The 27730-nt window shown below is 54.5% G+C and overlaps 3 protein-coding genes across 6 annotated transcripts; 2 read left to right on the top strand and 1 right to left on the bottom strand.

Annotated features, from left to right (window-relative positions):
- The first annotated feature begins 982 nt into the window (after nucleotides 1-982).
- NDUFS8 (NADH:ubiquinone oxidoreductase core subunit S8) lies at nucleotides 983-2881 on the top strand. Of its 3 annotated transcripts, XM_062494862.1 has the most exons (8): nucleotides 1004-1061; nucleotides 1156-1236; nucleotides 1745-1792; nucleotides 1877-1939; nucleotides 2025-2114; nucleotides 2200-2372; nucleotides 2452-2580; nucleotides 2668-2881. In XM_062494862.1, the coding sequence occupies exons 1-8, from the start codon at nucleotides 1004-1006 to the stop codon at nucleotides 2797-2799; spliced, it is 774 nt and encodes a 257-aa protein (XP_062350846.1). In that variant the 3' UTR covers nucleotides 2800-2881. The 3 variants fall into 3 exon arrangements, with proteins under 3 accessions (XP_062350847.1, XP_062350846.1, XP_062350848.1); XM_062494863.1 differs by lacking the exon at nucleotides 1156-1236 and having other exon boundaries at nucleotides 983-1061; XM_062494864.1 differs by lacking the exon at nucleotides 1156-1236 and having other exon boundaries at nucleotides 1006-1061; nucleotides 1719-1792.
- Nucleotides 2882-4560: 1679 nt separating this feature from the next.
- TCIRG1 (T cell immune regulator 1, ATPase H+ transporting V0 subunit a3) lies at nucleotides 4561-9738 on the top strand. Of its 2 annotated transcripts, none has more exons than XM_062494265.1 (19): nucleotides 4561-4858; nucleotides 5067-5145; nucleotides 5233-5462; nucleotides 5554-5648; nucleotides 5792-5918; nucleotides 6006-6088; nucleotides 6208-6301; nucleotides 6372-6584; nucleotides 7051-7201; nucleotides 7279-7418; nucleotides 7664-7821; nucleotides 7893-7983; nucleotides 8064-8182; nucleotides 8359-8572; nucleotides 8710-8800; nucleotides 8859-8998; nucleotides 9085-9205; nucleotides 9291-9462; nucleotides 9554-9738. In XM_062494265.1, the coding sequence occupies exons 1-19, from the start codon at nucleotides 4742-4744 to the stop codon at nucleotides 9633-9635; spliced, it is 2517 nt and encodes an 838-aa protein (XP_062350249.1). In that variant the 5' UTR covers nucleotides 4561-4741; the 3' UTR covers nucleotides 9636-9738. The 2 variants fall into 2 exon arrangements, with proteins under 2 accessions (XP_062350249.1, XP_062350248.1); XM_062494264.1 differs by having other exon boundaries at nucleotides 8710-8814; nucleotides 8888-8998.
- Nucleotides 9739-19267: 9529 nt separating this feature from the next.
- Nucleotides 19268-27423, bottom strand: RAD51 (RAD51 recombinase). The gene is made up of 10 exons (XM_062494546.1): nucleotides 26704-27423; nucleotides 25757-25867; nucleotides 25196-25333; nucleotides 24689-24806; nucleotides 24044-24135; nucleotides 23275-23369; nucleotides 22298-22411; nucleotides 21852-21981; nucleotides 20381-20502; nucleotides 19268-20109 (listed from the first exon to the last, which is right to left on the bottom strand). Exons 1-10 carry the CDS (start codon nucleotides 27118-27120, stop codon nucleotides 19986-19988), a joined length of 1461 nt encoding a protein of 486 aa, XP_062350530.1. The 5' UTR covers nucleotides 27121-27423; the 3' UTR covers nucleotides 19268-19985.
- Between the last annotated feature and the right edge of the window lie 307 nt (nucleotides 27424-27730).

Below are 27730 nucleotides of genomic sequence, written 5' to 3'. Positions count from 1 at the left end.
TGCAATAAAGGGTGTTTCTCCACATCCTGTGTGCTTCCCTTTAACGTTCCTGCACTCCTGCTCACCCCAAAAGTCCCTTGTCCCCCACATCTCCCTCCATCCCAGTCCCACATCCCCTTTTTCTGACTCTTTGGGGCTTTATTTCCACTGGTATGTCCAGAGCAGAGGGATCTCCTGTGCCCCTCATTGCATATTCTCGCCTTGAGATGTTCCACGACAACTCCCTAATCCCAAATCCTTGAGCTGGGATGATCCCAGTTTCCTTTGCCCCATCATCTCAGTGTCCTTTGCCCCAGTGCTCCAGGAGCCCAAGTTTCCTTCGCCCCATTATCTCAGCGTTCTTTGCCCCATGTTGCCGTTTATCCTGCCCTATGATCCCAGTTTCCTTCGTTCCATGCTGCTCCATTTTGGGGGGCTGGTTGCGCCGGTAAAAGGATACCCCATTTCTGCTGGGCTGTGGGTTGTCCTGGCTGAATCCCACAGGGATCCGCCCGGGTGAGCGGATGGAGAGAACTGGACGAGGGAGTTGAGATAAAGACAGTTTAATAAGGAATAGGAAACATTCCCGGTGCCCACTTCGAGGAACTGAGCCGGGGCTGAGGGGTCGTGGCCAACGCTGAACGCGCCAAAGGTGGAGCCAGTCTTTGTAGTGAATCCAAGTGTCTGGGCCGCTCCAGCCTCGAGATCTTCCGGCACCCGAGACCCGAGCTGCACCAGGAACCGGACGGAAAGCTCCGGAGGCTCGGGAAGCCCTGGAAGAGCCAGAGGCTCTGCGCCGGCACCGTAACCACGCACCTCCTCCCTGAATACGCGCTTCCGCTTCCGCCCTTCGGTCACGCCCCCTCCTTCCGCTCCACCAATCACCGCTCAGCAGGGCCGCGCCCACCCAATCAGCGACGCTTTCTCCTCTTTCTTCCCGCCCCCCCACCCGCTGTGGGACTCCCACCAATGAGAAGCGCGTCCGCCGTCACTCGCCCCGCCTACGGCGCTGTGCCGCACGCGCATGCGCAGTGCCCGCGGGGGCGGCCAGGGGTCAGAACGCTGCAGGGCCCTTGGGGCAGGTGAGGCGGAATGGGGGAGCCAGGGGGAGCTTGAGGGGTCCAGAGGGCTGTCTGGGGCTGTGGTCGCAGCTCGTGGCGTGTAGTGGCCTCCTAAATCCCGTTTGGGGCAGAGGGAGCGGCCCGGACACTGCGCTATCCTCCCCCTCTCCCCCCCCCTCCGTAGGGACACACAGAGGCTGAGCCGGGAATTTGGGGGTGACAGGAAGGGTCGGTCCCACTGAGGGCTTAGGTGGGTGCGGGGCGGCGGGGACGGGCCTTGAGGACCGGAATGGGAGAATACGTGGGTCCCGCAGGACATCAGGGCCCCTGGAACCTTAGGGATGGGAGGGGATTGGACACTTGGGTGCCCCTGGGGGGTGGGGGAGCAGGATGCGCGGGTCCCTTTTAGAGGGTGGGTGGACAAGATACCCGGGTCTCATGGGGGATACACTTTAAAGGGGCCTGCACGTAGGGAGAGGATGCCTGGGTGTCTTAAGAAGGGTTAGCAGAGGAAATAGGATGCCTGAGTCCCTAGGAGGAAGCACTTGCAGTCCCTTGTGGGGGTGTTGGGACAAGGGTGACTGGGAATCAGGGTGTCTTTGGGTGGAGGGGTGGAGATGAGGGCGCCAGTGTCCCCCCCTGGCAAGTGGGGGACTTCTGACAGCCCATTACTGGTAGTTGCTGAGGTTCCCTCTGCACCCCAGGACCAGCCATGGCAGCGCTGCGACTACTGTACCAGGCTGCCCGTGCAGGTGAGGCCACCCGGGAATCTCCAAAACTCCTGAAACCCCCCCAAACCCCATCTTGACCCTGCTGACCCTCCTGTCCCTCCCCAGGCCCCCCGGCCCCACTGGGCTCCCTGCGCCGGCTCAGCACCAGCACCCCCAAGGACTGTTACAGTGAGTACGGCCATGCCACCCCTGTGGGGGCTCAGCTCCTACCTCAGGGCTCTGCAGAGTGGGCACAGCTCCCCTCTTCCCACAGAGTACGTCAATGTCCGGGAGCCGGCCATGGACATGCAATCCATCACTGACCGTGCCGCCCAGACCCTGCTCTGGACTGAACTCGTCCGAGGTGAGACCGCGCTCACCCCCTTCGTTTGGGGTACGGTGACGCCCCCCTTCCCAAATATGTCATAACCCCTGTTTCTCCCTCGCAGGCTTGGCCATGACCCTGAGCTACCTTTTCCGTGAGCCGGCCACCATCAATTACCCGTTCGAGAAGGGCCCGCTGAGCCCGCGGTTCCGCGGGGAGCACGCGCTGCGCCGGTACCCGTCCGGGGAGGAGCGCTGCATTGCCTGCAAGCTCTGCGAGGCCGTGTGCCCAGCACAGGTGAGCCTTCCTCCCCCTTCTCCTCCTCCTCCTCCTCCTCCTCACCCAGAGCTCTGGCTGTGACGGTGTCCTGTGCCAGGCCATCACCATCGAGGCCGAGCCCCGTGCTGACGGCAGCCGCCGCACCACCCGCTACGACATCGACATGACCAAGTGCATCTACTGTGGGTTCTGCCAGGAGGCCTGTCCTGTGGATGCCATCGTGGAGGTGAGTGCAGCCTGAGGGGTCTGTGGGGATTCCCCTCTCTTTTCCCACCACGGTGACCCCAAGGGTAACCCTGTACCACCCCGGCAGGGCCCCAACTTTGAGTTCTCGACGGAGACACACGAGGAGCTGCTCTACAACAAGGAGAAGCTGCTCAACAATGGCGACAAGTGGGAGGCTGAGATTGCAGCCAACATCCAGGCCGATTACCTGTACCGGTGACGGCCCCTACCTGCCCCCCAAATAAAGTGTTTGGGGGTTCACCCCCTCCGTTGGCACTGTGGGTGCCAGCCCCTTCCCATAACTCTGTGTCTTTTCCTTGCCCTAACCCCCAACCTTTGGGGGGACCCGAAGTGTGGTTGTGTTTTGGGGAGGCAGATGCACCAATGTTGGGGTAGGTGGTGGTTTGCAGGGAAAGATGTGGGAGGTGAAGGGGGTGCACGCAAGGATGGAGGGGCAGTGCTGGGTGGATTTGGGAATCTGGGAGGGTCATTTCCAGCTTTGGAGGGCAGCCACAGTTGGGGGATGGGGGTAAGTGATCCTAGCAAGGGGGTTTCACAGTAGTACTGGTGTGAGGGTCTCAGTGATGTGATCTGGGTGATCCCAGCAGAGGGTCCAGATGGTACCAGTGGGGGAGCCTGTAGTGCTATTGGTATGGGTGTCCCAGTGGTGCTGGTGTATGGATACCAGCGTGGAGTGCCTGGCAAGTCCAGCAGTAGTCTCACAGTGGTACCAGTGTGGGGATCCCAGCATGGAGATCTCGGTGGTGCCACGTGTTTGGACCTGTCCCTCGAAGGTAAGAGTAATTAATGCAGGGGTGAATTAGAGTGAAAGGACTCTTAAAGATTGGTGTCTGTAAGTATGTATGGGTAGGTTTTATTTCAGAACAATTGGGTTGCAATGGAAAGCAGGTATGTAGCCATTTTGGTCATTATTATCTGCAGTAATACAGCAACATGAAAGCATTAAAAATACTACTTTAAAGAAATGTGTAAAGGAAAAGAAAAAAAATAATGAAAAGGATAAAAACAAATCGCCCCTGCAGATCTTGTGACTTGATTGTTGCAATTTAGTTGTCTCTTGGTCGAAGCGATGGTTTTGATCTGTTGATGGTGGGGGAAGAAGCCCACAAAACAGAAAGTCCGATGGGTTAAAAATGTGATCAGGCTCAGGGGGAATGTCTAGATTTCAGTTCTCCAGTGAAAGGCCTCGGAAATGAGTCTGGGAGCTCTTCGGGGTTTTTGATGCTCAATGATTCCTTCTCAGCTGCCTGTCAAGGAGGCGCAGTTCAGCCGGTGATGCCGGAGAGGAAGTATTAGAACTGAGCGAGTTGTGCAAGGGAGGGCCAATGAGCACGACGAGAACGACCGCTGAGCCTTGCAGGATGTGGGCAGTGATAGTTCACCCCCTTTGTTTTATGCTGATAGGGCAGTAGCACCTCAAACTTCCAGGGATAGCAAGCTGGCTCCTGCACAAATAAGGATTTGAGTACACGCTAACAGTACGGTTTCACACCGGTGTGGGGGTCCTGCTGATATTGGCGGGCGGTTTCCCGGCTCCGGGAAACGTTTCCCATTTCCATCCTCCTCGGGAGATGTTGCGGGGCTCCTGTCTCCGAGGAGCTGCTCCCCACGCGGTGCGGGGTGCGGCACGTCCCGGGGAGCGGGGCTCCGGGGGGCGGAGGGGCCGGGCCGGTCGGTCCCTCCCTCCCCGGGGCCGGGCTCTTCCTGGGGAAGAGGAAGTGCTGGATCCCGGCTGAGCTCGGCGGCGGGGTCCGGAGAGGGTCCGGCCCGTGGGCGCGGTCGGGGCGGTCCCGGGGCGGGGAGTGCGCCTGGCCTGACTCAGAGGCAGCTGAATGGGGCGGGGGGTGGAGGGGGAAGGGGGGGTGGATTTCGAAAGTACTTTGCCAGCCGGGTGCTGGGCACAGCTGCGTGTGACTGAGCGGGCCGGTTTCCCACGGTCACAGCCCGGCTCCGTCGCCGCAGCCGCCGAGACACCGGGGCGACCTCTACCCAGTTGTCCCCCTTTCCAGCCCTCGTCCCCCTTCCGCTCAGTTTCCCATCCTCATCCCGCCCCATTCCCTCCTATTCCGTTCTGTCCCATACCCAGGTGTGTGCCCTGACGCCTCCGCGCCCCGGGCCGGACCGGGGGTCTCCGGGGGGCCATGGGGTCCCTGTTCCGCAGCGAGGAGGTTTGCCTGGCCCAGCTCTTCCTCCAGTCGGCTTCTGCCTACAGCTGCATCAGCGAGCTGGGGGAGCGCGGGCTGCTGGAGTTCAGAGACGTAAGTAGGGGCTGGGGGGTTCGTTTTGGGTGTCTGGGGTGTAGGGGTCTGGGGTGTAGTGGGTGCACTGGGTTTGGGGTGGGTGTTTTAGGGTGCCGTGGGAACAGGGAAGTTGGTCAGGCTGGGTTTAGTGCCTGGGCTGCCTGTTCCCCTGCTATGCTGAAACCCCAGTCCAATGTGGGGCCATGCCTTGACTGTACCCCCGCAGCTGAACCCCAGTGTGAGCCCCTTCCAGCGGCGCTTCGTGGGCGAGGTGCGGCGCTGCGAGGAGATGGAGAAAACCTTCAGTGAGTGCTTGGGGTCTGACTTTGGAGGGGGCTTCTCAGGCTCGGACCCCTCAGTCTGACCGGGTGTCCCCCCGCCCCCTTCTCCAGATTTCCTGCAGCAGGAGCTGCGCGCCGCGGGGCGGGTACCGGGGCCGTGTCCCGAGAGCCCGCGGGCGCCGGCGGCGCGGGAAGCGCTGCGGGTGCAGGAGCAGTCGGAGCAGCTGGCGCAGGAGCTGCGCGAGGTCTCCCGGAACCGCTCATCCCTGCGCGGTAACCTGCGGGATCTGCGCCAGTACCTGCACGTGCTGCGCGAGGGACAGCGCTTCACCAGCCTGCCGGTGGGTCCGGGGGTCCCCGCGCACCTGCTGGGGTGCTGCTTTGTGCCTCAGTTTCCCCCCAGGCTCATCCCTCTGCTCCGCATCGCCGCAGGCCCCCCTGGGCTCCCCGCCGCGGCCAAGGGCGCTCTCGGAGCGTGAGCCCATCCTCGACCCCTCCCTGCACCAGCACCTCGAGCGCAAGATCAAGTGAGAGGGGGAAGGGTGTGGGGTGGAGAGGGGCTCTGGGGCAGCTGGGAAGCTGTAGGATAAGGCTTGGAGATGACCTGTGGGGCAGTGGTGCAGCCATGGAGGGGTTCGCCTATCCCAACACTCGTGCTATGTCTCTGCAGCTTTGTGGCCGGTGTGGTCCACCCGTGGCGAGTGACCGCCTTTGAGCGGCTGCTGTGGCGCGCCTGCCGCGGGTACCTGGTGGCTTCCTTCGTGGAGATGCCTGAGCCAATGGAGGACCCGGTCACGGTGAGGCAGCACCCGGGGGGCTGGGGGGGGTGCTGGCACGGCTGTGGGGCTGGGACACCAGAGTGACATGGACTGTCCTGTCCCCAGGGCGAGAGCATAACCTGGGTCATCTTCCTCATCTCCCACTGGGGCGAGCAGATTGGGCAGAAAATCCGCAAGATTTCAGACTGGTGAGTGACCATGCGTCTGCCTACGGGGAGGTTTATTTGGTAACACCCATTCTGCCTGCCGTGAGGCCAGGCTGGGGAGCCCTGACACCCGCCGACACGGTGGTGTCCCTCCGTCCCAGCTTCCACTGCCAGGTGTATCCATACCCGGAGAGTGAGGCCAGCAGGACGGACACCATTACCAAGCTGCATGGCCAGATCCAGGAGCTCAGCGTGGTGAGCTGGGTGCCATGAGGGGGTGTGGGGGCCGTGCTTGGATTGCCATCCCTGACACAGGTGCCCACAGACGCTGGAGGAGACAGAGAAGTACCTGGCGGAGGTGCTGGACAAGGTGGCTGTGGCGCTGCCCACCTGGCGCGTGCAGGTGCAGAAGATGAAGGCCATCTACCTCGTCCTCAACCAGTGCAGTTTCGATGTCACCAAGAAGTGCCTCATCGCTGAGGTCTGGTGCCCCGTGCAAGACCTCACCCAAGTGCAGGATGCCCTACGCCAGGGATCTGTGAGTGGCTTGGTGTCCTCATCCTGGGCAAATTCGGTGTCCCCGTGTCCTTGCACCAGGGATTGTTCAGTGTATCCACATTCTTGTTCTGGGGTTGCTCTGTGTTCCCCTGTCCTTGTGCCTGGGTTTCTTGGTGTCCCACGTCTTCGTGTCAAGGGTTTCTCGGTGTCCCCATGTCCTTGTGACAGGGATTGTTCCGTGTCTCCATGTCCTTTTTGTGGGGTTGCTCAGTGTTCCCATGTCCTCATGCCAGAGGTTGCTTGATGTCCCTATGTCCCCTCATCATGATGGGGCATGTGCCGAGCTGGGGGGGATTGTGGGATGGGTGCCAGGAACAGGCTCCAGGTGCTGGGGGCTGGTGCCAGGAAGGGGGATGTTGTGGGGTGGGTGTCAGAGGCAGGCTCCATGTGCCAAGCAGGAGAGTGCCGGGGGTGCCAGGATCAGGTTCTGGGTGCTGTTCCTGCAGTACCAGAGTGGCTCCAGTGTGGAGTGCTTCGTGCAGCGCGTCCCCACCTCAGAGAGCCCCCCCACCCTCATCCGCACCAACAAGTTCACCGCCGGCTTCCAGAGCATCGTGGACGCCTATGGGGTGGCCAGTTACCAGGAGGTGAACCCTGGTAAGACACCCTGGCACCCCCTGAGGCCCAGGGCTGAGAGGGGACCCCTTGTGTAATGCAGTTCCTGTGTCCCACAGCACCCTACGCCATCATCACCTTCCCCTTCATCTTCGCCATCATGTTTGGGGATGTGGGGCACGGGCTGCTCATGTTCCTCTTTGCGCTCTGGATGGTGCTGTACGAGGACAGCCCCCGCCTGCGGCAGGGCACCAACGAGGTGGGGGCAGGATGGAGCAGGATGGAGGGATGGGATACAGTTGGAGACATGGGATAGGGTTGGGGGCGTAGAGTGGGGTTGGAGGTGTGGGACATGGTTGGGGATGTGGGGTGGGGTTGGATGATACAGGATGGGATTGGTCGCTCAGGACAAGGATAGTATCGGTCAGGGCGGTGCTGTGGGAAGGGAACGGTGTGGGGCAGGGGAGATGGTGTGGGACATGGGAGCGGTGTTTGCCCCCCTAGATCTGGCTGACATTCTTCGAGGGGCGCTATCTCATCTTGCTCATGGGTGCCTTCTCCATCTACACCGGCTTCATCTACAACGAGTGCTTCAGCAAAGCCACCACCATCTTCCCCTCTGCCTGGAGCGTGGCCACCATGGCCAACCACTCTTCCTGGAGGTGGGGTCCCACCCCTGTGCCCCCTGCCCAGGTTCCCATCTCCCTGCTGACACCCCTCACTCTGCCCCTAGCTCCGCGTACCTTGCCACCCACCCCTCGCTCACCCTGGACCCCAATGTCACCGGTGTCTTCCGAGGGCCATATCCATTCGGGATCGACCCAGTGAGTGTCCCATGGGGATGACAACTAGATAGGGCCCTCTTTGGGGTGGTGCAGAGTCTCACCCACCTTGTTCATGCCAGATCTGGAGCTTGGCTACCAACCACCTCAACTTCCTCAACTCCTTCAAGATGAAGATGTCAGTGGTGCTGGGCATCGTGCACATGGGCTTTGGCGTCATGTTGGGGGTCTTCAACCATGTGTGAGTCCTTGGGCTGCACCCACGGGCTCTGGTCATGCCAAGGGGACTGGGATTGGACTCACCTGGGTGGGATGGGATGGCAACTGGGATCTTGTATCCCTGCACCTTGGTGAGTGCCGAGGACGTGCGAGGGTGAGGATGGACAGGCTGAGCACGGCCGATGTCTTCCCACCCAGGCACTTCAAGCAGCGGCACCGCCTGGTGCTGGAGTTCCTCCCAGAGATGGTTTTCCTCCTGGCTCTTTTTGGCTATCTGGTTGTCCTCATCTTCTACAAATGGATCAAGTTCAGTGCTGCCGACTCCCGGGTGGCCCCCAGCATCCTCATCCACTTCATCGACATGTTCCTCTTCACCTCCAATGCTGAGAACCTCCCACTCTACCCGGGGCAGGTACCACCATACCACCGCCCTGGCTCCCCACCTGATCCCCACCTGATTCCCCACCCCAGCTGGGAGAGCAGGTGTCAGGAGTGGGGCTGTTCTCAGATGGAGTACACCCCAAAATGCTCAAAGTCTGCATGCCACAGGTGCCAGTGCAGACAGTGCTGGTGGTGCTGGCGCTGGCGTCAGTGCCTGTCCTGCTCCTGGGGACGCCGCTCTACCAGTGGTGTCGGCAGCGTGCCCCGAGGACGGTAAGACCAGGGGCTATTGGAGGCTCTGTGGGGATCACAAGGAGGTCTCACCACCTGTGCTGTCCTGGTGCAGCCGCTGGCCACAGGGGAACAGGAGCCGCTGCTGGAGGGACAGGAGGCCGGGAACTCCGTCAATGCCACCATGGAGGACGTGGAGAGTGGGGGCCACAGCCCTGATGCCAAGGTGAGGGGCATCCAGGCGGGCTTTGGTGGTGGGATGAAGGTGTCTGTGCCCTCTGCTGATGTCCCATGTCCCCTGCCTGCCTGCAGCACTCGGACTTTGCCGAAATCTTCATGCACCAGGCGATCCACACCATTGAGTACTGCCTGGGCTGTGTCTCCAACACCGCATCCTACCTGCGGCTCTGGGCGCTCAGCCTGGCACATGCCCGTGAGTCCCTTTGGTCCCACCTTGTCTCATTCAGAGCCAGGCAGACCCTCACTCCCCCTCCTGCTCTTGTCTCTCCCATTCCCAGAGCTCTCAGAGGTCCTGTGGACCATGGTGATGCGGAACGGCTTCGTGGGGCTGAGCTATGTGGGTGGTGTGGTGCTGGTGCCCGTCTTTGCCGCCTTTGCCGTGCTGACTGTGGCCATCCTGCTGGTGATGGAGGGGCTCTCTGCTTTCCTCCATGCCCTGCGCCTGCATTGGTGAGCCCCTAAAGCTGACGGGTTGCTGGTTGGGTCTGGGTGGGGTGATGGACTGCTCCCAGAGCACTCCTCAACCCTCTCTCCTTCCCAGGGTGGAGTTTCAGAATAAGTTCTACGTGGGTGCCGGGTACAAGCTGTGCCCCTTCGCCTTCGCCCCAGACACCTGGGATTAGCTATGCCACGGGGATTCCAGGGACTTGGAACATTGCTGCACGCCAAATTCCCCCCCAGTGGACCCCTGGAGCCTCCTTGGCAGTGAATAAAGGCGTCCCTGAGTCTCCCCCCCAGTTCTGCGTTGCCATTGCTTGTGTAGGAGGTGCAGGGTGGGCTTGGGGGTGCCCCCTGTCACTGCTGGCTATAGCCAAAGGTGGGGGCTGCAGTGGGGCCGTAGGTGCTGAGTGGGGGGAAGGCAGGCAGGGGGTAGGGCAGGGGGCGGGGTTTGCCTCCCACATAGGCACCAGGGGGGCAGGTGAGGGGCTGGAAGGTAGGTGCAGGGAGCTCGGGAAAACTGGGGGGTGCTACTGGTTGTTGGGGGGCAGGAGCCAGAGCCCCGTGGCTGCGTGAAGCCCCTGCAGGGAGGAGAGGCAGCAGCAGGGGCTCATCCCCCCTTGCAGCCCCCCTACCTTTCTCCTGCTTCTCGGGTCGGGGGGGCAGTGGGGTGACCCGGGCACGGGGCATCGCACTCAGCAGGGACCCTGCCGGCGCCCCGCACCTGCAAGAGAGGTGGGGTGGGGGCTCAGGGGCTGGCTCAACATCCTCACCCTGGTGTGGGGGTGACGTCCAGGGGTGCCCTACCATGGCTCGGGGTCGCCATCCCGAAATCCCTTTGCAAAGGGGTTGCTGGCGATCTTCAGCTGGGTGATCTGCGGAGGGGAGCAGGGTCAGGGAGTCCCTGGGAGGGGTCCCCAGTCTCCTTCTGGCTGGTGCTAACCCGGTGATTCTGGTAGGCTGTCACTGCCATGAACTGGGTCTCGGGGAAGCTGAAGGACTTGAAGTTCTGGTGGGCAAAACGCTCGCTGTCACGACGCGGGTCCACAAAGACGATGTGGAAGCGGGGCTGGTAGCGGTGCATGGAGTTGAGGATGATCTAGGGGTGGGAAAAAGGAGGTGGCAGGACCGCCCCCGACAGGGATGCATTATGTCCCCCCCATCATCCACCCCTCAGGGGGGGTCCTCACGTGGCCGTTGTCATCCAGGAGGTTGTTGGTCAGCTTGAGCTTGTCGAAGGACACGATCTGCCGCATCCACTGAGCACCCTTGGCCGGGGAGTCGGGGTGGAAGTGGACACGGCCAGGAGCCGCTGGCTCGGCTCGGCCGGCCGCCAGCCAGGATGAGCTGTGGAAGGCGTATCTGCAGGGCAGGGAGGTGCTCAGCTCCCCCAGATCTGGTACCCTGCCCCCCTTGCCCCATCCCCACCTGTATCTCTTGTCGTCCAATGGGATAAAATCCATGAGCAGGACGTAGTCGGCCAACGGATCCAACCCCGACAGCTTCACCTGGAAGGTTGGGAACATCCTCCTGCACAGACAGAAGGGGGGTGGGAAGGGGGTGCGACCCCATCTGTGCAGCCCCCCCCCCAGGCCCCTCTGGTTCCCACCTGCCTGCCTTGGTGACGATCATCTCAGTGCCCAGGCGGTTGAACTCCTCCCAGAGGCTGCCCATCTCCAGCCGTGCCACAGCGTGGCACACGTGCCGGTTCTTGCCACCGGCCCCCGGCCCCTCGCCAGCCCACCCGAGGCTAGGGGTGCACGGAGACCCCTCACCCGGGCTCCCCAGGAAGGCTGCAGAGGGTTGAAGGGGCGTTGGTCTGGGGGAGCAGACCCCGTGCAGGACTACTCCATCACAGCTTCCATCCATGGAGATGGCAGGATCAGGGTGTCCCGTCCCCCACCGCAGTGGGGTTTTATCCCCGTTCCCGCCACACCCCAAAACGCCGCAGGACCCCACCATTGGAGGCGGGGGGTGTTGTCATGGGTGGGTTTTACCTGCCATAGGTGTGGTGGGAAGGCAGGAGGTGTCCGTGGCTCCGTTCCCCGGCATGGTAGCAGTGGGACCCCACCAACGCCCCCTCCCAGTGCAGCGCCGGCTCCGCAGTGTCCCTGCAGCCTGCCGGGGGTTTTATGCCCCAGCTCGGGGCTGGAGAGGCGGGGGCTGGAGCCGAGGTGGTCCTTGGGGGCTGGAGCACGGCCCCCTTCCCCAGCCTGCCTTCGCGCCTTGACGTGGTGATGATGGACGGGAGGCGAGCGGTGGCACTGCTGGGACCACCACCAGTCCCGTAACAGGGCTTGGGATGCCCCGGGATGGGCAGGTGCATCTTTATTGGGGTCCCCTTGTCCTTTCATATCACAGATCTGAGCGGGGGGAGGTGGGGGCTCCCCCAGGCAAAGCCCCTCTCAGTACACGGCCGTCACCACCTGATATTGAAAACCACGGTGAGGTGCCGAGGCATCGGTAAAGATCCGCTGCTCCAGCAGAGCCTCTGCGGCTCCGCAAGGAGGAACGAGATGCCCCCTCCCCATAATCCTTCCCGCAAGGTGCGTCCAGTCTCTGCCCTGGTGCCTGGGACCCTCTGTGCCCTTCACGGCAGTGACAGCAGGAGATGGATGGGGACAAGCGGGCGCCGCGGGGCCGAGGGCTCTTTGTGGGAGGAGGCGGACACCGGGATGGGGCATTACAGGGGAAAAGTAGGGGGGTTACTCCAGAGGCCCCCTGCTCCCCTCTGAACTGCGCTGGGGCCATGGCCGCTATCTCATAGCGCACCATGGAGCGTATTCTAGAGGGATGAAGGATGCTGAGGCTCTGGGAGAGGCTCTGGAGGACATGGGGATGTCCTTGTGGGGATGCTGGTGGCTTTCTGTACCTGTTGGTGTCCCAGTGATGGCGGCACTGGCCCGAAGTCCCTCCCTGCTCTGCACAGAGATGGACATTTTTCTCCCAGCTGGGACTCAGACTTCTGTCCTGCCTTGGGTTAGTCACTTGAATCCTTCCTGTGTCCATCCTAACACAGAGGGGACCCCGTGTCCCCAGGCATTGTGGGGCATCCAAGGGGGCAGTCTGGGTAGCACTTGGGACTAGGGCCAGGACTGATGTGAAGCAGGAAGAAAGCACCTCCCCAGGTTCCCCCCGCATCCCCCCCACGTGTCCGTGCCCCGCGGAGCCGGCTCATCCCCATCCATCATCTCCCGCTGTCAGCCCGGCTTGGCTGCGGGGCCGGTATCGAGCGCCAGATGAGGAGGTGTGAGAGAGGCAGAGCTGACAGCGGGCAGGAGGATGGAGGGAGCTCAGCCCCGGGCAGGATCCAACCTGCCAGGGCTCATCTTCAGCTCCTGGGTGGAACTGGAGGAGCTTTAAGGTCCTTTCCAGGCTGAGCCATTCCAGGATTCTCACCGGTGTGGGTCTCCTGAAGCCACGTTGAAGCACATGATAAGAAGGGGCTTTTCAAAATGAACTTTCTTTGGTCCCAAATGGGCAAAAAGGAGCCAGAAAAACAAACAAGCAAACAAACAAAAAAGCAACTTCAAAAAGGGAAAACAGTGAATCTTTCCCATGGGGAGTAATTGCCCCAGACTGTAGGACAGGCTGGACAGAGATATGGAGGTTGTGGTGGCCACAGGAGAAGAGTGTTAGCAGATGGTCAGATGACTGCCTGCAATGAGCCTCTGACTCAGCTGGAATGGGGAAGTAAAAGCTGCTTGTGGGGGCAATGAGGGGAGAAGAAGAATTGACCCTGTTTCACATGGTGGGGGGCAAGAGGGAAGTGAGAAGGCAGGAAGTGGCAATACTCATTTCTCAACCAGAAATACACGTATCTGTTAGGTCAGAGTGGGCAACTCGAGCAGAAGTTGGCTCTTTAAAATTAATAAATAAAATCAATAATATTTTTTCTTAAATTTTTAAAACCCTGATTGAGAAAGGAGGAAGAGAATTTTAGCAGGTAAAGTTATACTCTGGAAATGTCCAAGGCTGGATTGGCTAGAACTTGGAGCATCCTGGTCTAGTAAAAGGTGTCCATACCCATGGCAGGGGCTGGGACTGAATGGTCTTTAAGGTCCCTTCCAATCCAAAAAATTCCATGTTCTAGGATCTGCTCTAGGGAATGTGTAGTGCAAAAGAAAATTGATAATTGCAAAGACAAAGCAATAATTTCCTTAATTATGTCCATCACTTAATATTTTCCCCCCCTCCCATATATAACAAAAGATATATTATACAAATATAATTATGTATAATTTAAAGGTAATATAGAAATACAGAATAATTGTAAAAGTCTTTGAAACTCAAGTGTTCAACCAAGCCCTTTGATTTTGTTTCACTCCTCCTGACACCATTGTGTACACGAGTGGCATTGCTCCAGCTCTGCAGGCATCCATTGCCATGTGCTGTGGGGATCCCGTCCCTAAAACCCAAGAGAGAAACCTCGGGATGGATCCCAAGGCCTCTAGGGAAGGCTCATTCTGTTTTCAGGTGCTTCAGAGACCCTTTGGCAGCTGTTTCACATGGGGAAGGTATAAAACTTCAAATCTTTCAGCCACATTAGAGGATGGAACAGGAAAAACTTCCTGATTTCAGCAAGACCAATGGGACGTGAGGACTTCAACTCGGGGACTTGTGAGTATCTTGATTCAAGCTGCCATTAACTAAAGGGTGGAACTTTAAGTGGTTTTGGGTGAATTTTTTGCTGGATGGGGTCAGTCATAAATTGCATTAGGAGTGGGTGGTTTTCCCTGGAAGCTGCACGTAGATGAACTTGCAGTCAGGAATGCTGGTCTCGTTTTAATTGATCCAAATTGATTGGAAATCACTTCAACGGTGTTTGTTGTGAATTTAATGCAACACTAATTAACGTGGAAAATTAAGGCTTGATGTTATTGTATTTATTCATCCTTAAAAAATAACATCTCCCACCCCCTCCCACCTCCTGCAAAATGTCATCCCTTCCAGGGATGAGGCATCTGCAACTTCTCTGGCCCTGGCAGAAGTATCCAAGGCCAGGTTGGGCAGGGCTTGGAGCAACCTGGAATAGTGAAAGGTGTCCCTGCCCAAGGCAGGAGGCTGGAAAGAGATCAGTTTTAGGATCCTTTCCCACCAAACCCATTCCAGGATTCCATAATTCTGCGTGCTGTATTCAGCTCGTTCGATGCCTCCAAACCTCCTGCACCATCTCTTCTCCAGCGTGTCTCTTTCCACCCAGGCAAGGCTGATTTTCCACCCCAGCTGCAGTTTTCTGATTATTCCTGCTTCCAGGTTTCAGGACTTGAGTCATCTCAGCCCAGCACTCATCCTCTCTCCTTGGAGGCTTTGAATGAGTCACCACAGATTCCCCTGATGAAGACAACAATGTGTTTGGGGGCTTTGACTCATCTGATCTATTTTAAACACTTTTTTTAAAATGGAAAAATGGCATGGATTTCTCCACTTGCTGGCTGGTGGTGAAGGGTGGCGGGGTGACACAGTCACGTGGGAAATGCAGGATTTATTCAGAGCAGGCACAGGCTGGAGAGTCAATTTGAGCCTCAAGGGCTTAAATTCAGACTATAATCATCACCAGGAAGTGTAAAAATAATTTGCAGCAGGAGAGTTCCTGAAAAGTTTTCCCTTTTACTGGTTTGCAGGTAGAACACTTCTCCAAATCCTGGGCTGTCTCCCAGCTCCTAAATCTTGGTTTCCTACATCAATTCTTTATAACTCCCTGTGGTGCCAATAGATCAGTTACATATTCCAAGAGATAAATTTGTAGATATATAACTATGTATTTCTAAGAAAAAATGCTTTATATATATTAAGAAATTGTATATAAACATTTATATATATATATATAAATGAATATATTGAAATTCTTTTATATAAGCTTTTTAATAGATAAAATAATATAAAAATAGATATATGTTATATATGTATACAGAAGTAGGAAATCAATCCTCAACTTTCCATTTAACTTTCTGAAACGGATTGAATTTATTTAACTAATTGTGTTTATTTATCAGTTCAGGTCTCCTCTTAAGAGCTGCTTCCAAAGTCATCAGCTCCCAAACCATTCCAGGACTCTGTGACTGTGCATGGGTCTCACTGTGACATGGCACATCTTCTTCTGGGCTACCTTGAGTGTGTTAATCCATCCAATTCTACCTGAGATATCACAGGATATGGAAAGCTGCTTCAGCTGCACCTGGGAGGAAAGAGGAGCCAAAATCTTCCTTCATGTGTGTTTTCTTTGGGTATAGGAAAGAATTTCTTCCCTGTGAGGGTGGGGAGGCCCTGGCACAGGTTGCTCAGAGCACCTGTGGCTGCCTCATCCCTGGAAGTGTCCAAGGCTAGGCTGGACAGGCTGATCTTGGTGAATCCTAGGACAGCCTGATGGAACATCCTCTACTGCCTTGCACAAGGATCTTATGGAATTTGAGTAGGAAAGCAGGTGCCACAATGGAGATCCTTAGCCCGGGAGGACAAAGATGAATATTCCACACAGAGCTCATACCAAGCACCTGCCTCTCAGCAGGGATGAAATCTAATCCCTGCTTTTTAACTGAATTCATTTCCATTCTATGCCTTGGATCCTTCTCGCCAAGCAAAGATGGTTTGCTGGGTAAGGAAAAGTGAAGCTGAACTTGGATTAATCAAGAAATCGAGGTCAGTTCTCTGATGGGGCAGATTTCCAGGTGCAGGCAGGTGGATGCTGCCCCCAGGGAGGACTCATCCCCCAAACAGCTTTTTTTTCATTAAATTTCATTAATTTTCATTATCTGTAACGTCTCCAGCACCATCCCGGTGCCGCCTCGCCTCCGGCATCTCCTCATGGGTGATGAAAAGCAGCTCTAAATCTTCATTACAGCACCAGGAGACTGGACACATGGCTACTGGGACCTCTGAAACGGAATGTCAGGTTCTGGGGATGAAACTCAGCCCTTCAGCCAAGGTTCATCTAATAATGATGATTTTTAGGTTTGGATCCATTTGCCAGGAGCCTGAGGTGCCTACCCTTGGTTTACTCTCTGGTGTAACTCTGTCAAGCCATGATTAATGTTATCCAGGAGAAAAATCAATGTTTATTTATTCTATCTGTCACAGAGTGGGATTTTAGGAGCTGTTGATCTCTCCCTGGTGAGCGGCAAGACAGAGCCTGAATTTATCTTTTATCTCCAAAAGAAGAATCGCATCTACAGCGCAGTGAGCTGAGACAAAGCCCTGCTCTTACTCTTACTGCTTCCACCTAGAAAAGCTCTTCCTGGCACATGGGGAGCAGGAAATTATCCCTCAAGTGCTCAGGCTGGACTGGGAGCACAGAGAACTCGAGGAATATTTTCATTTTTCCAGCAGGCACTGGGAAATTCGTGGACTTCTATGTACGAAAGGTTGGAGCAGCACTAAAAAGAAGCCTTGCGACTGACTTATTCTCTATCCTGGTAAAGAGGTATTTTCCTCTTTTATGTCCCAAGTATCCCTTTTTCCAGGGGCTGCTCCCGGGGCTCAGCGGGAGCGGCGGCGCGCAGGTGCTGCCACCTGCGGGCGGAGCGCGATACTGCACCATAGGGGATTGCGCATGCGCAGTGAGGGGTATGGAAATTCGCTGCAATGCGCATGCGCAGTCCGAGCTTGTCAGCCACCCGCCCCCCCTTTCCTCTTTGTGTCTCAGTGCTGCCGCCCTGTGGCAGCGCCCCGGCATTGCAGGCCCCGTCCCCCGGGAATACCGAGGCGCGCTGGATTAGCGGGAGGATGTTTCTGGAGTGGAATTTGGTTCAGAAGGGAAAGCCCATCTAAACTCCTGCTTTCTGATTCTGCAGCAAAGAAAGCGTCCAAAACGAACTCCTCGGCCTCACAGACTTGGTCAGGACCTTCCATAGTGCTGCCCGGGCTTGTCTGGGAATGGGAACTCTGGCAGAGCACCTGGAGATCAGGTAAAAATGAGAATTGGGATTGTTTTGGCTGCTGTGGAGTGTGCATGTCTTTTCAAGATGTTCCTCTGACTGATCTGTGTCACAGTAACTTCCTAGAGCTGGAGTAATTTCCTAGCAGGGAGCTTGACTTGGAAGCTGCATTCCAAACTTTTGTCCACGTTTATTTTATCTCCCACATGAAGAACGCCTAAAGAAGCAGAGGTGGGGTGCTCCTAACAAAAGAACATCCAAATTCGTCGGTGCTAGAGGGCTCAGAATTAAAGTATGAGTACAGGTGCCTTTAGGATACTTCCAATTCCTTAGGGTATGAATGGAATTTAAATTAAATATCCAGTCCTGAAAAGCTTATATGAACTCCAAAGCCTCTGCAAGTGTTTTACAGCCCGGGAGGGAGACAAGAGTCTGGAGTCTCTCCCCAAAAACTGGCTGCTGCTTTGTTTGACCAGGCATATGAATGATTGTCTATTGCCTGGGGCTGTCCTTATGGAGAAGGGTTTATTTATGTGCTCTGGGTTTATTCAGTGCATCTTCAAAATGATGGAAACCGATTCCATTGAAATGCCAGAGGTGCCAAATGCTTTCCCCAGGTAGAGCTCAGAGCCATCCCTGTGGGAAGGGGTTTAATGCCCATTTTCCCAATCCCTCGAGGCAGCAGCACTGGAGCACCTGAGCTGAATGTGCCCTGGCAGGAGGCAAATCCAGGGATTGGACAGTGGGAGTTTGCACTGCTCCTGGAATCCCAGACCTGGAGCTGTGCTTCAGAGATGCCAGGAGATGCTGCCTCACTCAAACCTCATGTAAAGCTCAGCATCCCTCCTGCTCCCTTGGAATTATTGTTGGTCCCTTTGCTGCTGTTGCCCAATATTGTTATTGTTACTGTTGTTACTATTACTAGTATTATGATTGTATTAAATTCCTACTCCATGTCTTCCATAGCTCTTTGCTTTGCAGAGGTGGTGCTTTAGGAAAGCCCCTCCAGCCTGGGAAGATGCTTTTGGCTCCAGAGTCATTCCCAGTCCCAGGAGCAGCAGGACCTGTGCTGTTCCCAGCAGGTGAGGCAGAGCTGCCTTTCCTTCCTTCCTTCCCTGCTGCACTTCGGCTTTTCGAGGGCTGTCTGGGGATCTCAGGGAGAAATTCTTTGTGATTCAGGGCAGAATTAACCCTGGTCCCACTAAAAGCAGGAGGAATAATTTTATCCTTGTTTTTGGATACATGTCTTGTGTTTTCTCTCTGTTGCTGACACCGTGGTGAAACAGCAGCTCCCAACCTTGTCAGTGCTGCTCCCTGCAATAGTTCCAATTTGTGACACAATTAATTCCCTGCTGGAATCCCAGTCACAGCCCCAGATTAATGTGCAGTTTAAGGTCTTGCACCCTGACCAGGACAATGCCCAGATGGGCCAGTGACTTATAATCATGTGACTTTATGATTCTTGTGGCTTTTTCCAACTCAGAATATCCTGTGCTCTGGAAATAAACCGCTGCTTCCTCAAGTTTAACCAGGATCCTTTTTTGAGGTTAGGGGCACCTAAACCCAGCAGAATTTGCTTTAACCAGTTTTGGGGATCTCCCCTCCTCACCCCCTTCCTGCTGCCAAAACCCAGCTCCCCATCCCCTCAACCTCTCCAAGGAATTACACTCGGATTTCCCAATCCAGCAGGGCAGCAATACTGTTCTCCTCACTGTGTATCTTTATTTGCAGTAATTGCTTAAGAGATAATTAATAGAAATTCACAGAATGAAGAGACAATAAAGAAGAGCTGCCAGCTCCAACCAAGGGGTGCTCAAGCCCCTTCTCAATTACTTGCTTTAATTAACCAATGCAAATGAACCCATTAAAACCACACTGATACGGTTTTATTCTTTTTAATCGAGTTCTACAGAAATATTGCAGAATAGAAAATAATATCTTTAACCCCAAAACTCTTCTAGGAGATCCACAGGGCAGGGCTGCATTGCACCCCCACACTGGGAGAAAAGACAACCCCAGACTGAGATTCCTGGGGGATTGGTGCAGCTTCTGCCAGCCAGAACAATCCTTGGTCTGAACACACACCTGTGAATCCCTGGAACCTGGCACTTCATCAGTATCCTCAGGGGCTTTTTATTAAAAGCAGATTTCCACAGAGAATTAATGAAATACAGAAAATGAAACAGAAATGTAAAGGAACAGCTGCCCCAGCCCAGCAGGCTGCAGCATCCAAAAGAAAATGAACAGAAAGATTATGATTGGGACCATCACCAATCCCAAATCCCTGATGTGGAATCTATAATATAAATCACCTTTCTCTTAGTGAACAAACCCTTCAGCTTTGCTTCCAATGCACCAAGTTCCCAACTGTGGCCACCAAGATTCTGCCGGCCCGTGTCCACGGTGGGATGCAGGGAAACACGCTGGGTATGGTCCCTTGGGAACGCTGCCCAGGAAACACACGGAGCTCATCTGTGCCTGCAGCCCCAGGGGAGATCTCTTCCCAACAGCTCTGGCTGTGCTGGGTGTGTCCCGACGTTCCCAGGCTGACGCACCACAGCTTCCTCCGCCTGCTGCCTCGGGAAGTGTCCCAAGGTGTCACCAGGAAAGGAGCCTCTTACAGACACAGAGTCTTGGGATTCAGGGGAAGAAAAGGAGTTTTCAGTCTTTAGCATCTCCCACTCCGTCAGCATTGATAGCAAACATGGCTTCAGCCTCGGGAAGACACGGAGAGTCGTAGATTTTACAGATCCTGGTCTCACCTCGGCCTTTCCGCAGGTACAGCCTGACAGGGAGAGGGAAGGAAACAGGTCAGGAGGGACAGCCTGCTCCCAGAAAAATCATCCTAATCCATAGAGGAGTAAACAGAGCTGTGTGAACTGCCTGAGACATTCATTTCCCTGAGGACTGAGGGCCCAGAGTGGTGCTGAGCTGAAGCACAGGCTGGGCCTGCCATGGTCAGGCTATGGAAACCCCAGAAGTAAAAGCTACTTGGGCACAATTCCACAAAACATTCCTAACCCAGGCTCCTGGGATATGACCATGTCTTGTCTCACCTGGTGGTGGAAGCATGAGCGATGATATTGCCTCCAATGGGCTTTTTGGGATCTGCAGCAAACATGGCAGCTCCATCTACCTGCGCCACCACCTGGTTCGTGATGACGACAGCCACGCCAAACTGCAGGAGAAACAACCCAAACCCAATTATTTCCCACAATCAGGACAGAAAAGCAGGGAGAAGGACACACAGGGGCACTCCTGGTGTCCATAACTGTGGGATCCAGCCTCTCCAAACCAATGGGAGCAGAGGTGGAGACAAAGCCCTTGGGACCAAATAGCTGTTTGTAAGAAAACCGATGAGTTTTACTTTGGCAATTGTATTGGGTTTGTATGGCCAGGATTTGGCAGCAGGGGGGCACTGAGGTGGCTTCTGTGAGAAGCTGCTGGAAGCTTCCACCATGTCTGGCAGAATCAATCCCAGGATGGCTCCAAGGGGGACATGCTGCTGGCCAAGGCTGGGCCAATCAGAGATGGTGGTAACATCTCTGTGATAACAGATTTCAAAAGAAATCAAAACAAAACTTGTGGTGCAGCTTCAATTCCAGCTAGAGAAGAGATGGAGTTAGAATATGAGGAGAACAAGATGCAGACATTAAGGGCAGTGAAGGAGGGGGAGGAGGTGCTCCAGGTTGCAGAGTTGAGATTCCTCTGCAGGGCATGGTGAGCACCATGGTGATTCTCCCTGCAGCCCATGTGGATCCAGAGGAATGCAGAGATCCACTCACAGCCCATGGGGATCCACAGGGGATGCAGAGATCCATGCACAGCCTGTGGAGGAGCCCCATGCTGGAGTGGGTGGATGCCTGGAGGAGGCTGTGATCCAGTGGGAGATCCAGTAGAGAGTGACCCTGCTCCCAGGCTGGAGCAGCTTGTCCTTGAAGGACTGACCCCGTGGAAGAGTGACCCACACCACCAGAGTTTGAGGGGCACTGTTGCCTGTGGGATGGACTCCCATTGCAGCAGCTCACAGGGAGCTGCTGCTTGTGAGATGGAGCCACACTGGAGAAGTTCGTGGAGAACTGTCTCCTATGGGAGACAGCTGGGGAAGAACTCTTCTCCCTCAGCAGTCGGGGAAGAACTCTTCTCCCTCAGCAGTAGGAGAAGCCTTGGGTGGATTAATTGCCCAAACCCCCTGTTCCCATCTCATTGCACCAATGGCACAGGAGGCAAGAGCTGAAAAGGAGGGAGCAGTGGGGGTAAGGTGTTTTTAAGAGCTTATTTTACTTCTCATTATCCTGCTCTGATTTTGTTAGTAACGAAGTCACTTCAAATTTCTTAAGTTGAGCCTGCTTTTGCCTTGATGGTAATTCATGAATGTTTTCTCCAAGCCCTTACCTCAACTCACAAACCCTTCATTACATTTTCTCTCCTCTGTCCAGCTGCAGAGAGGGGCGAGTGAGCAGCTTTTGTGGGTGCCTGGTGTCTGGCCAGCATCAACCCACAACATGAAGCCCAGTGGATGCTCACCTCATCCGCCAGGCGCAGCAGCATCCTCAGGAACCTGGCCAGGTGCATCTGCCTGGCAGAGAGCTCCCCCCTTCCCGAGTAATCCGTGCGGTACAGGGCCGTGGCGCTGTCCACAATCAGCAGCGCGTACCTGGGAAGGGCAGGCAGGGCTCTAAGTCTCAGTTCCAATCCCTGCACAGCTCTCCTGGGAGCTTGGAAATCATCAGCACTATTTCTAACCACAGTTCTACACTGAGCTTCCAAGTTGCTCCTCAGGCTGGCACTGAGGAACCGTGAATTCCCTGTGTTTGTACAGCCACATCAGCTGGAGCCAATTGCTGGCACCCAGAATTCCAACAGCCAGATGTGCTGCTGACACCTGAGTGCCCGTGGAGCAGGCTGGCTCCCTGGAGAAGCCAAAGGCTAATCCCACGTGGGAACATAATCCATTAAATCAGTGTAATTACCGTGACTCAGCCATCATGGCTGAGGCCTGGTACAGCAGCTGGGTCTGGTGGTCGGTGTTAAAGCCCCGAGCATAGGCCACGTTGTCCAGGACATCACTGCCAGACAGGCCATACCTGCAAAATCAGGGAAAAGAAAGGGATGAACCTTCAGTGACAACTTCATCCATAGCGGTTAGCCAAAGCAGCTTTGCCAAAAGACTGGAAGAAAAACTCACATCCCTGGCAGAGATAAAAACAAACGGAAAAGATGCAACCCATGGTGATGAAAAGAGAAGGGAATTTGGAACCATTTGAAATGGCTAAGAGGAAAAGGCCTCACATGATCCCAGGGGAGGTTCAGGCTGGATATTGGGAAGTCTCTTAGAGGTAAGGCTGAACAGCCCTGGCACAGCTGCCCAGGGCAGTGGTGGAGGCCCCAGTTCTGGAGGGATTTAAAGCCGTGCAGATGTGGCACTTGGGGACATGTGACAGTGGTGGCTTAGGCAGCACCTGGGAACATTTGTGCATAGGGATCTCCCAGGGCTCCTCCAACCTGAATGGTTCCATGATTCCAAGGACTCTGTACACAGCCAGCACAGACACACCTGTGCTTGCTGCAAACATCATTTCACTTCCTCTCCTTTGCTTGGCTGCCAAATATTCTGGTGATGGGGAACATGGGAGCAGTCCTTGCTGTGGGAGAAGCCAGCAGGATTAGATCAAATTCTCTTCAGAAAGAACTTAACAGAATCCAGCCAGTCCTGTCCCAGCTACTTGTGAAGCTCCCAGTGCCTTCCAGTAGCAAAAGAGAGGAAAATCACCTCGTGCCGAGGCACAATGACACGAGAGCTGTGAGGAGAGAATGACAGGGACAGGAGAGGAACGGCAACACCAGAGCTTTCCAGTGGGAACACCTGCCAAATCAACCTCCAGGACCTGTGGAAAATGTTTTCCAACTGAGTAGTGAGTCCATCTATTCCTGTTTTCCATTCACGGACCTTTCAGCCACGGCCAGGAGGCGCTCTGGACGGAAGGTCCCCTCTGTGTCGATGTACATGGCTTTCCCCTCGCCGCCCCCGCGGTCTATGGGGAGCTAAAGGAGAAGGGAAGGAATGAACAGGGAATAAAGCATCCATAAATACAGCAGATATCGCCACATGCCCTCACTGAGCTCACACAACAAATAACATTCCAAGTTATTGTGATTAAAGTCCCATTTAGCTGGGCAAAGTGAAAGAAAAGATCCCCGGTCCCCATTGCTGACACCTTCCTTTTGTAGGACCTGTCACCCTGGAGTGCCAGGACAAGGGGGAATGGCTTCCCACTAACACGGGGCAGGGAGAGATGGGGTACTGGGAAGAAATTCTTCCCTGGGAGGGTGCTGAGGCCCTGGCACAGGTTGCCCAGGGAAGCTGAGGCTGCCTCTGGATCCCTGGAAGTGTCCAAGGCCAGGTTGGACAGGGCTTGGAGCAAGTTGGGATAGTGGAAGTTGTCCCTGCCCATGCAACTGGATGGGCTTTAAGGTCCCTTCCAACCCAGCATGCTGGAATTCAACTCTACACAAGATGACAGGTGCTCAGCTTTGAGCTGGGAAGTTTAGGGAGTCAACTGAATGATCAAACTAAGTCCAAGCCTCTAATATTTTAGGGAATAGCAACATCTAGACAGTAATAAACACTTAGAAAGCCAAAGAAAGTGCCCAAATTAGCAAATATCCCAAGGCTGTGGGGTCTGAATGTTGGATTTTAATAAGGTGAACTCCCCCACCTGACAGGTGACGGCCAAGGTGTGACACAGCTGCGTCTTTCCAGTACGGAATTCCCCGAATAATTCTGTTATGGACCCTGTTTCTATCCCTCCTGAAGGGAAAATAATAGTAATAATTATCAATAAAACTTAAAAGGCCACATGCTACACATATGATCTATGTACCTACGGATCTATCTCACAGATAAAACATTACATTGAAAGAGACTCAGTTAAGCACTGAATTTGGCTGAAAGTTTCAAAGCTAAGAGGGAAAACTGCTTGTCATCATGAAGTTTGTTCATGCTGTGGTTAAGAAGTTCGTGGGTGTTTTTGAAGATGCTGAAGAGCTGAAATTACTTGTTTTAATTTTTGGATTACCAGAGGAATGGGGAGACGGTGGTTCTTGGTTTTGTTTTCCCTAAATGCATCATGGACTTAAATAAACCAGAAACATCGAAAAATGTACAGCTCTGGGTCCTGTATCATGACTAAAAACTACTTCTGCAGTTTCTAAAATAAAAGCAATTATTCAAGAGCAGTCCTAGAGGTTTTTAATCCAACCAGGATTTGCCTTACGTGTTTCTGTGCAAGGATCCCACTCATGGGAAAACCTCACTCAAATAACAGAGGTTAAGCAGGAAAAAGAAATAATAAAATGCTGACCTTGAAGCAGCTTATCCAGCTCTTTGGAGCCAGTGGTGATCTGGATGATCTCCGACCGCCGCTGGTGGAATTCTGTGGCTGTGGTGAAGCCCATGGGAACCAGTTTGGCTGCCTCAGCCTGAGGGAAAACCCAAGTGAGCAGTGCCAAGGGAGTTCATGCCATTAATTAATCCCCCAGTAATTAGTATTTCCTGCCTTGTGGAGGGGTGCCTCTATCATTACACGCCCATTTCATAGACCTTGCATTAGTTGGTACCTCTGAACAGAACTGAAATTCTGCTCTGAGAAAAAGCTACGACATCCCTTTTTGGTGTTTTAAGGAAATATCCTCCCCTTCTTCAGTTCAGTCCTGTCCTGGTGCATTTTGCCTTTTCCCATCACAAGTCATGTCACACCTCTAATCACCCTTACTGCCCTTTGGAGACCTTCCAAATTCACCACAATGCTTTCAGTCAGCAGAAATAAACCTGTGGAATATCTTGGGTTAAAGTTGCAGAACATCCTTACCAAGATTTTGTCGGCTTTGGCTTCGCTGATGCCTTTAATGTTCAGCAGCTCCTTCTTTGGTGCATAAGCCACGGCCTCCACTGTGTGAAATCCAGCTTCTTCCAGCTTCTTCACATCATTGGCATTTATGCCACATTGCTGGAAGAGAGGGAGGGAGGGAAGCAAAAAGGACACGTTTGCATTTTTGGGTAATTCAGGGTTTTTTGTTTGATTGTTTTTGTTTTTGTTTTTTTTAACAGAACACAAGTAAGAATTTAGCAACAGAGTTTTTGGTTTCACCTTGCTTTTAAAAAAAAAGGTTTAGGTTGGATATTAGTAAGGAATTCTTCCCTGTGGAGGTGGTGAGGCCCTGGTGGAGAGACTGGAAATGCTCAAGCCCAGGAAGGATGAGGCTTGGAGCAACCTGGGATAGTGAAAGGTGTCCCTGCTCATGGCAGGGGATGGAACGGGATGAGCTTTTACGGTTCCTTCTAACCCAAACCATCACAGGATTCCATTCTAGGAAAAAGAGCAGTGAGTGCATCCATGGAAAACTTCCTCCAGAGATAACTCCTCACCTACCTCCAGCCTGGATATGAGCTGTGGCCCAAAGCTCTCCTCCTCTGCTGACGTGTCTGCGCTGCCCTCGAGCTGCATCTGCATGGCCATGGCAGCCACGGCGCAGGACACCCCCTGGAAGGAACCAAACATTTCAGTGATCCCTTTTAGCAATAAGCTAAATGGTCACATAAATCAGAATCGTGGAATTATTAAAGCTGGAAAAGTGCCCCAAACCAGCCCCTGATATTGGGGCTGGGCTGTGCCCCAAAGCTTGTCCTTGGGACTGCCACAAACACCTTGGAAAGGGCTGGAAGACCCTGCAGAGGATGTGTACCACCCCTGGGATTGCTGAGCAGGATGGCAGGCAGGAGCTGTCATGGGAAACTGAAGAATACGAGGGAATTCACACACTTGGGATTTAACACGGGATTTGAATATTATAATGGCAGGACAAGGGTGAACGGATTCAAACTGACAGAGGGGAAATTTATATTGAATACGGGGAACAAATTCTTCTCTCCGAGGGTGATAAGGCTTTGACACAGAGAAACTGTGGCTGCCCCTGGATCCCTGGAAGTGACCACGGCCAGGCTGGGTGGGGCTTGGAGCAACCCGGGACAGCTGAAGGTGTCCCTGGCCGTTGCAGGAACTTCATGGCCATTCTACGACTCCAACTTTACCTGGGCACCTCCCAGGCGACCTGCACCCCCTTGGGTCCCCTCATTTTGCTCAACTCCAGCCCTTTTGTTTCACGCCCTCCACGGCTCCCCACAGGTGACGGCCTTCCCACCCCCCTCCGCCAACGCCCCTCAGCCTCCCGCGGCCGCTCCTCGCACCGGGGAAATCCCGCGGCCCAGGGCCGGTCCCGCCCGCCTCAGCCGAACCCCGTGCCGGTGTTGGTGCCGGTACCGGTGACAATCCCTGTTCCCGTCCCCGTTCCCGTTCCCGTCCCCGTTCCCGTCTCTCACCCCGGCCCCGCTCCGGCCGTTCGGGCGCTCCCGCCGCCGCCTCACGTGACCGCGCCCGCGCAGGCGCAGCCCCGCCCCCGGCGGTGCCTGAAGGGGGAGCGCGGGAAGCGGCGCCGGCAGCGGGGTCATGGAGTGCCGCGCCTTTTCTTCCTTTTTATTTTCTTTCCCCCTTTTTTCCTCTTCCTTCTTTCTCTCCCCTTTTTGTCCTCCTTTTCTCATTTCCCTACACTTTTCTCTCCTTCCCCCCCCCCCATCCCTTTTCCTTTTGCTTCTTTCCTTTCCAGCATTTCCTCTTACTTTTTCTCCCCTTTTTTTTATTTTCTCTTTTCCCTCTTGGAGCACAACCCTGTGCCCCCCATCAATCCAGCAGCCCACACAATTCCTCAGCCAAATCCCAAGGTGGAGATCAAGACACATCTGGAGCAGAGGTTGTGATTCCAGACTGCAAACCCCAGCCTTTGACAGAATTCCTTTGCCTTGAGGCCTTGCTGGGCACAGCTTGGACCTGCTTCATAGAAGTGAAGTTTCTATGATTTTTTTTAAAGCTGGACAGTGGGATAATTTCTACTCAAGCTCTTTTTCCTACTACAAATGTGTGGCTTCACCTGCTACTTTGACTCAGAGCTCTGTAATAAACTCTACCAAAAAGTCCACTTCACTCTTTATAGTTTGTGATGCTTTAGTGTGTAAATCCACTGAAAGAAAACCAGCCAAAAAAAAAAAAAAAAAAAAAAAAAAGTGGTGGATAATGCTCCTGGAGAATTGCCACAGCAATCTCTGCTAGTTAGTGATGCACACAGAAGGGCCTGGAGAAATTAAAAATTCCAGGTATAGTACCTACGTTGAGAGTGATTTGGGTGCTATCTTCCTAATTAAATTACAATAAATTCTTGTGAAAAGGCAGGATGTAGAAAACTAACACTAGAAAAGGCAAGGAAAAAATCATATTATGAAAAGTCTTCCCAAGTATTTAACATAATTATTTCAATATTTTGAATTGAATTTAGTATTGAATTTTCAATCACCA

Source organism: Cinclus cinclus, chromosome 6, assembly GCF_963662255.1.
Source record: "Cinclus cinclus chromosome 6, bCinCin1.1, whole genome shotgun sequence".
Classification (NCBI taxonomy): domain Eukaryota; kingdom Metazoa; phylum Chordata; class Aves; order Passeriformes; family Cinclidae; genus Cinclus; species Cinclus cinclus.
This window is presented reverse-complemented; position numbering and strand designations above follow the sequence as displayed.

Excerpts from the sequence above, each read along its gene's own strand:
- NDUFS8 (XM_062494862.1), top strand. The coding sequence starts at position 1,004 with ATGCGCAGTGCCCGCGGGGGCGGCCAGGGGTCAGAACGCTGCAGGGCC. Across the intron at positions 1,940-2,024 it reads CACCCCCAAGGACTGTTACA|AGTACGTCAATGTCCGGGAG; the intron begins GTGAGTACGGCC and ends CTCTTCCCACAG. Across the intron at positions 2,115-2,199 it reads CTGGACTGAACTCGTCCGAG|GCTTGGCCATGACCCTGAGC; the intron begins GTGAGACCGCGC and ends TCTCCCTCGCAG.
- TCIRG1 (XM_062494265.1), top strand. The coding sequence starts at position 4,742 with ATGGGGTCCCTGTTCCGCAGCGAGGAGGTTTGCCTGGCCCAGCTCTTC. Across the intron at positions 5,463-5,553 it reads AGCGCTTCACCAGCCTGCCG|GCCCCCCTGGGCTCCCCGCC; the intron begins GTGGGTCCGGGG and ends GCATCGCCGCAG. Across the intron at positions 8,573-8,709 it reads TCCCACTCTACCCGGGGCAG|GTGCCAGTGCAGACAGTGCT; the intron begins GTACCACCATAC and ends TGCATGCCACAG.
- RAD51 (XM_062494546.1), bottom strand. The coding sequence starts at position 27,120 with ATGTGTCTTGATCTCCACCTTGGGATTTGGCTGAGGAATTGTGTGGGC. Across the intron at positions 22,412-23,274 it reads CTCCTGGCCGTGGCTGAAAG|GTATGGCCTGTCTGGCAGTG; the intron begins GTCCGTGAATGG and ends CTGATTTTGCAG. Across the intron at positions 20,110-20,380 it reads GCTCATGCTTCCACCACCAG|GCTGTACCTGCGGAAAGGCC; the intron begins GTGAGACAAGAC and ends TCTCCCTGTCAG.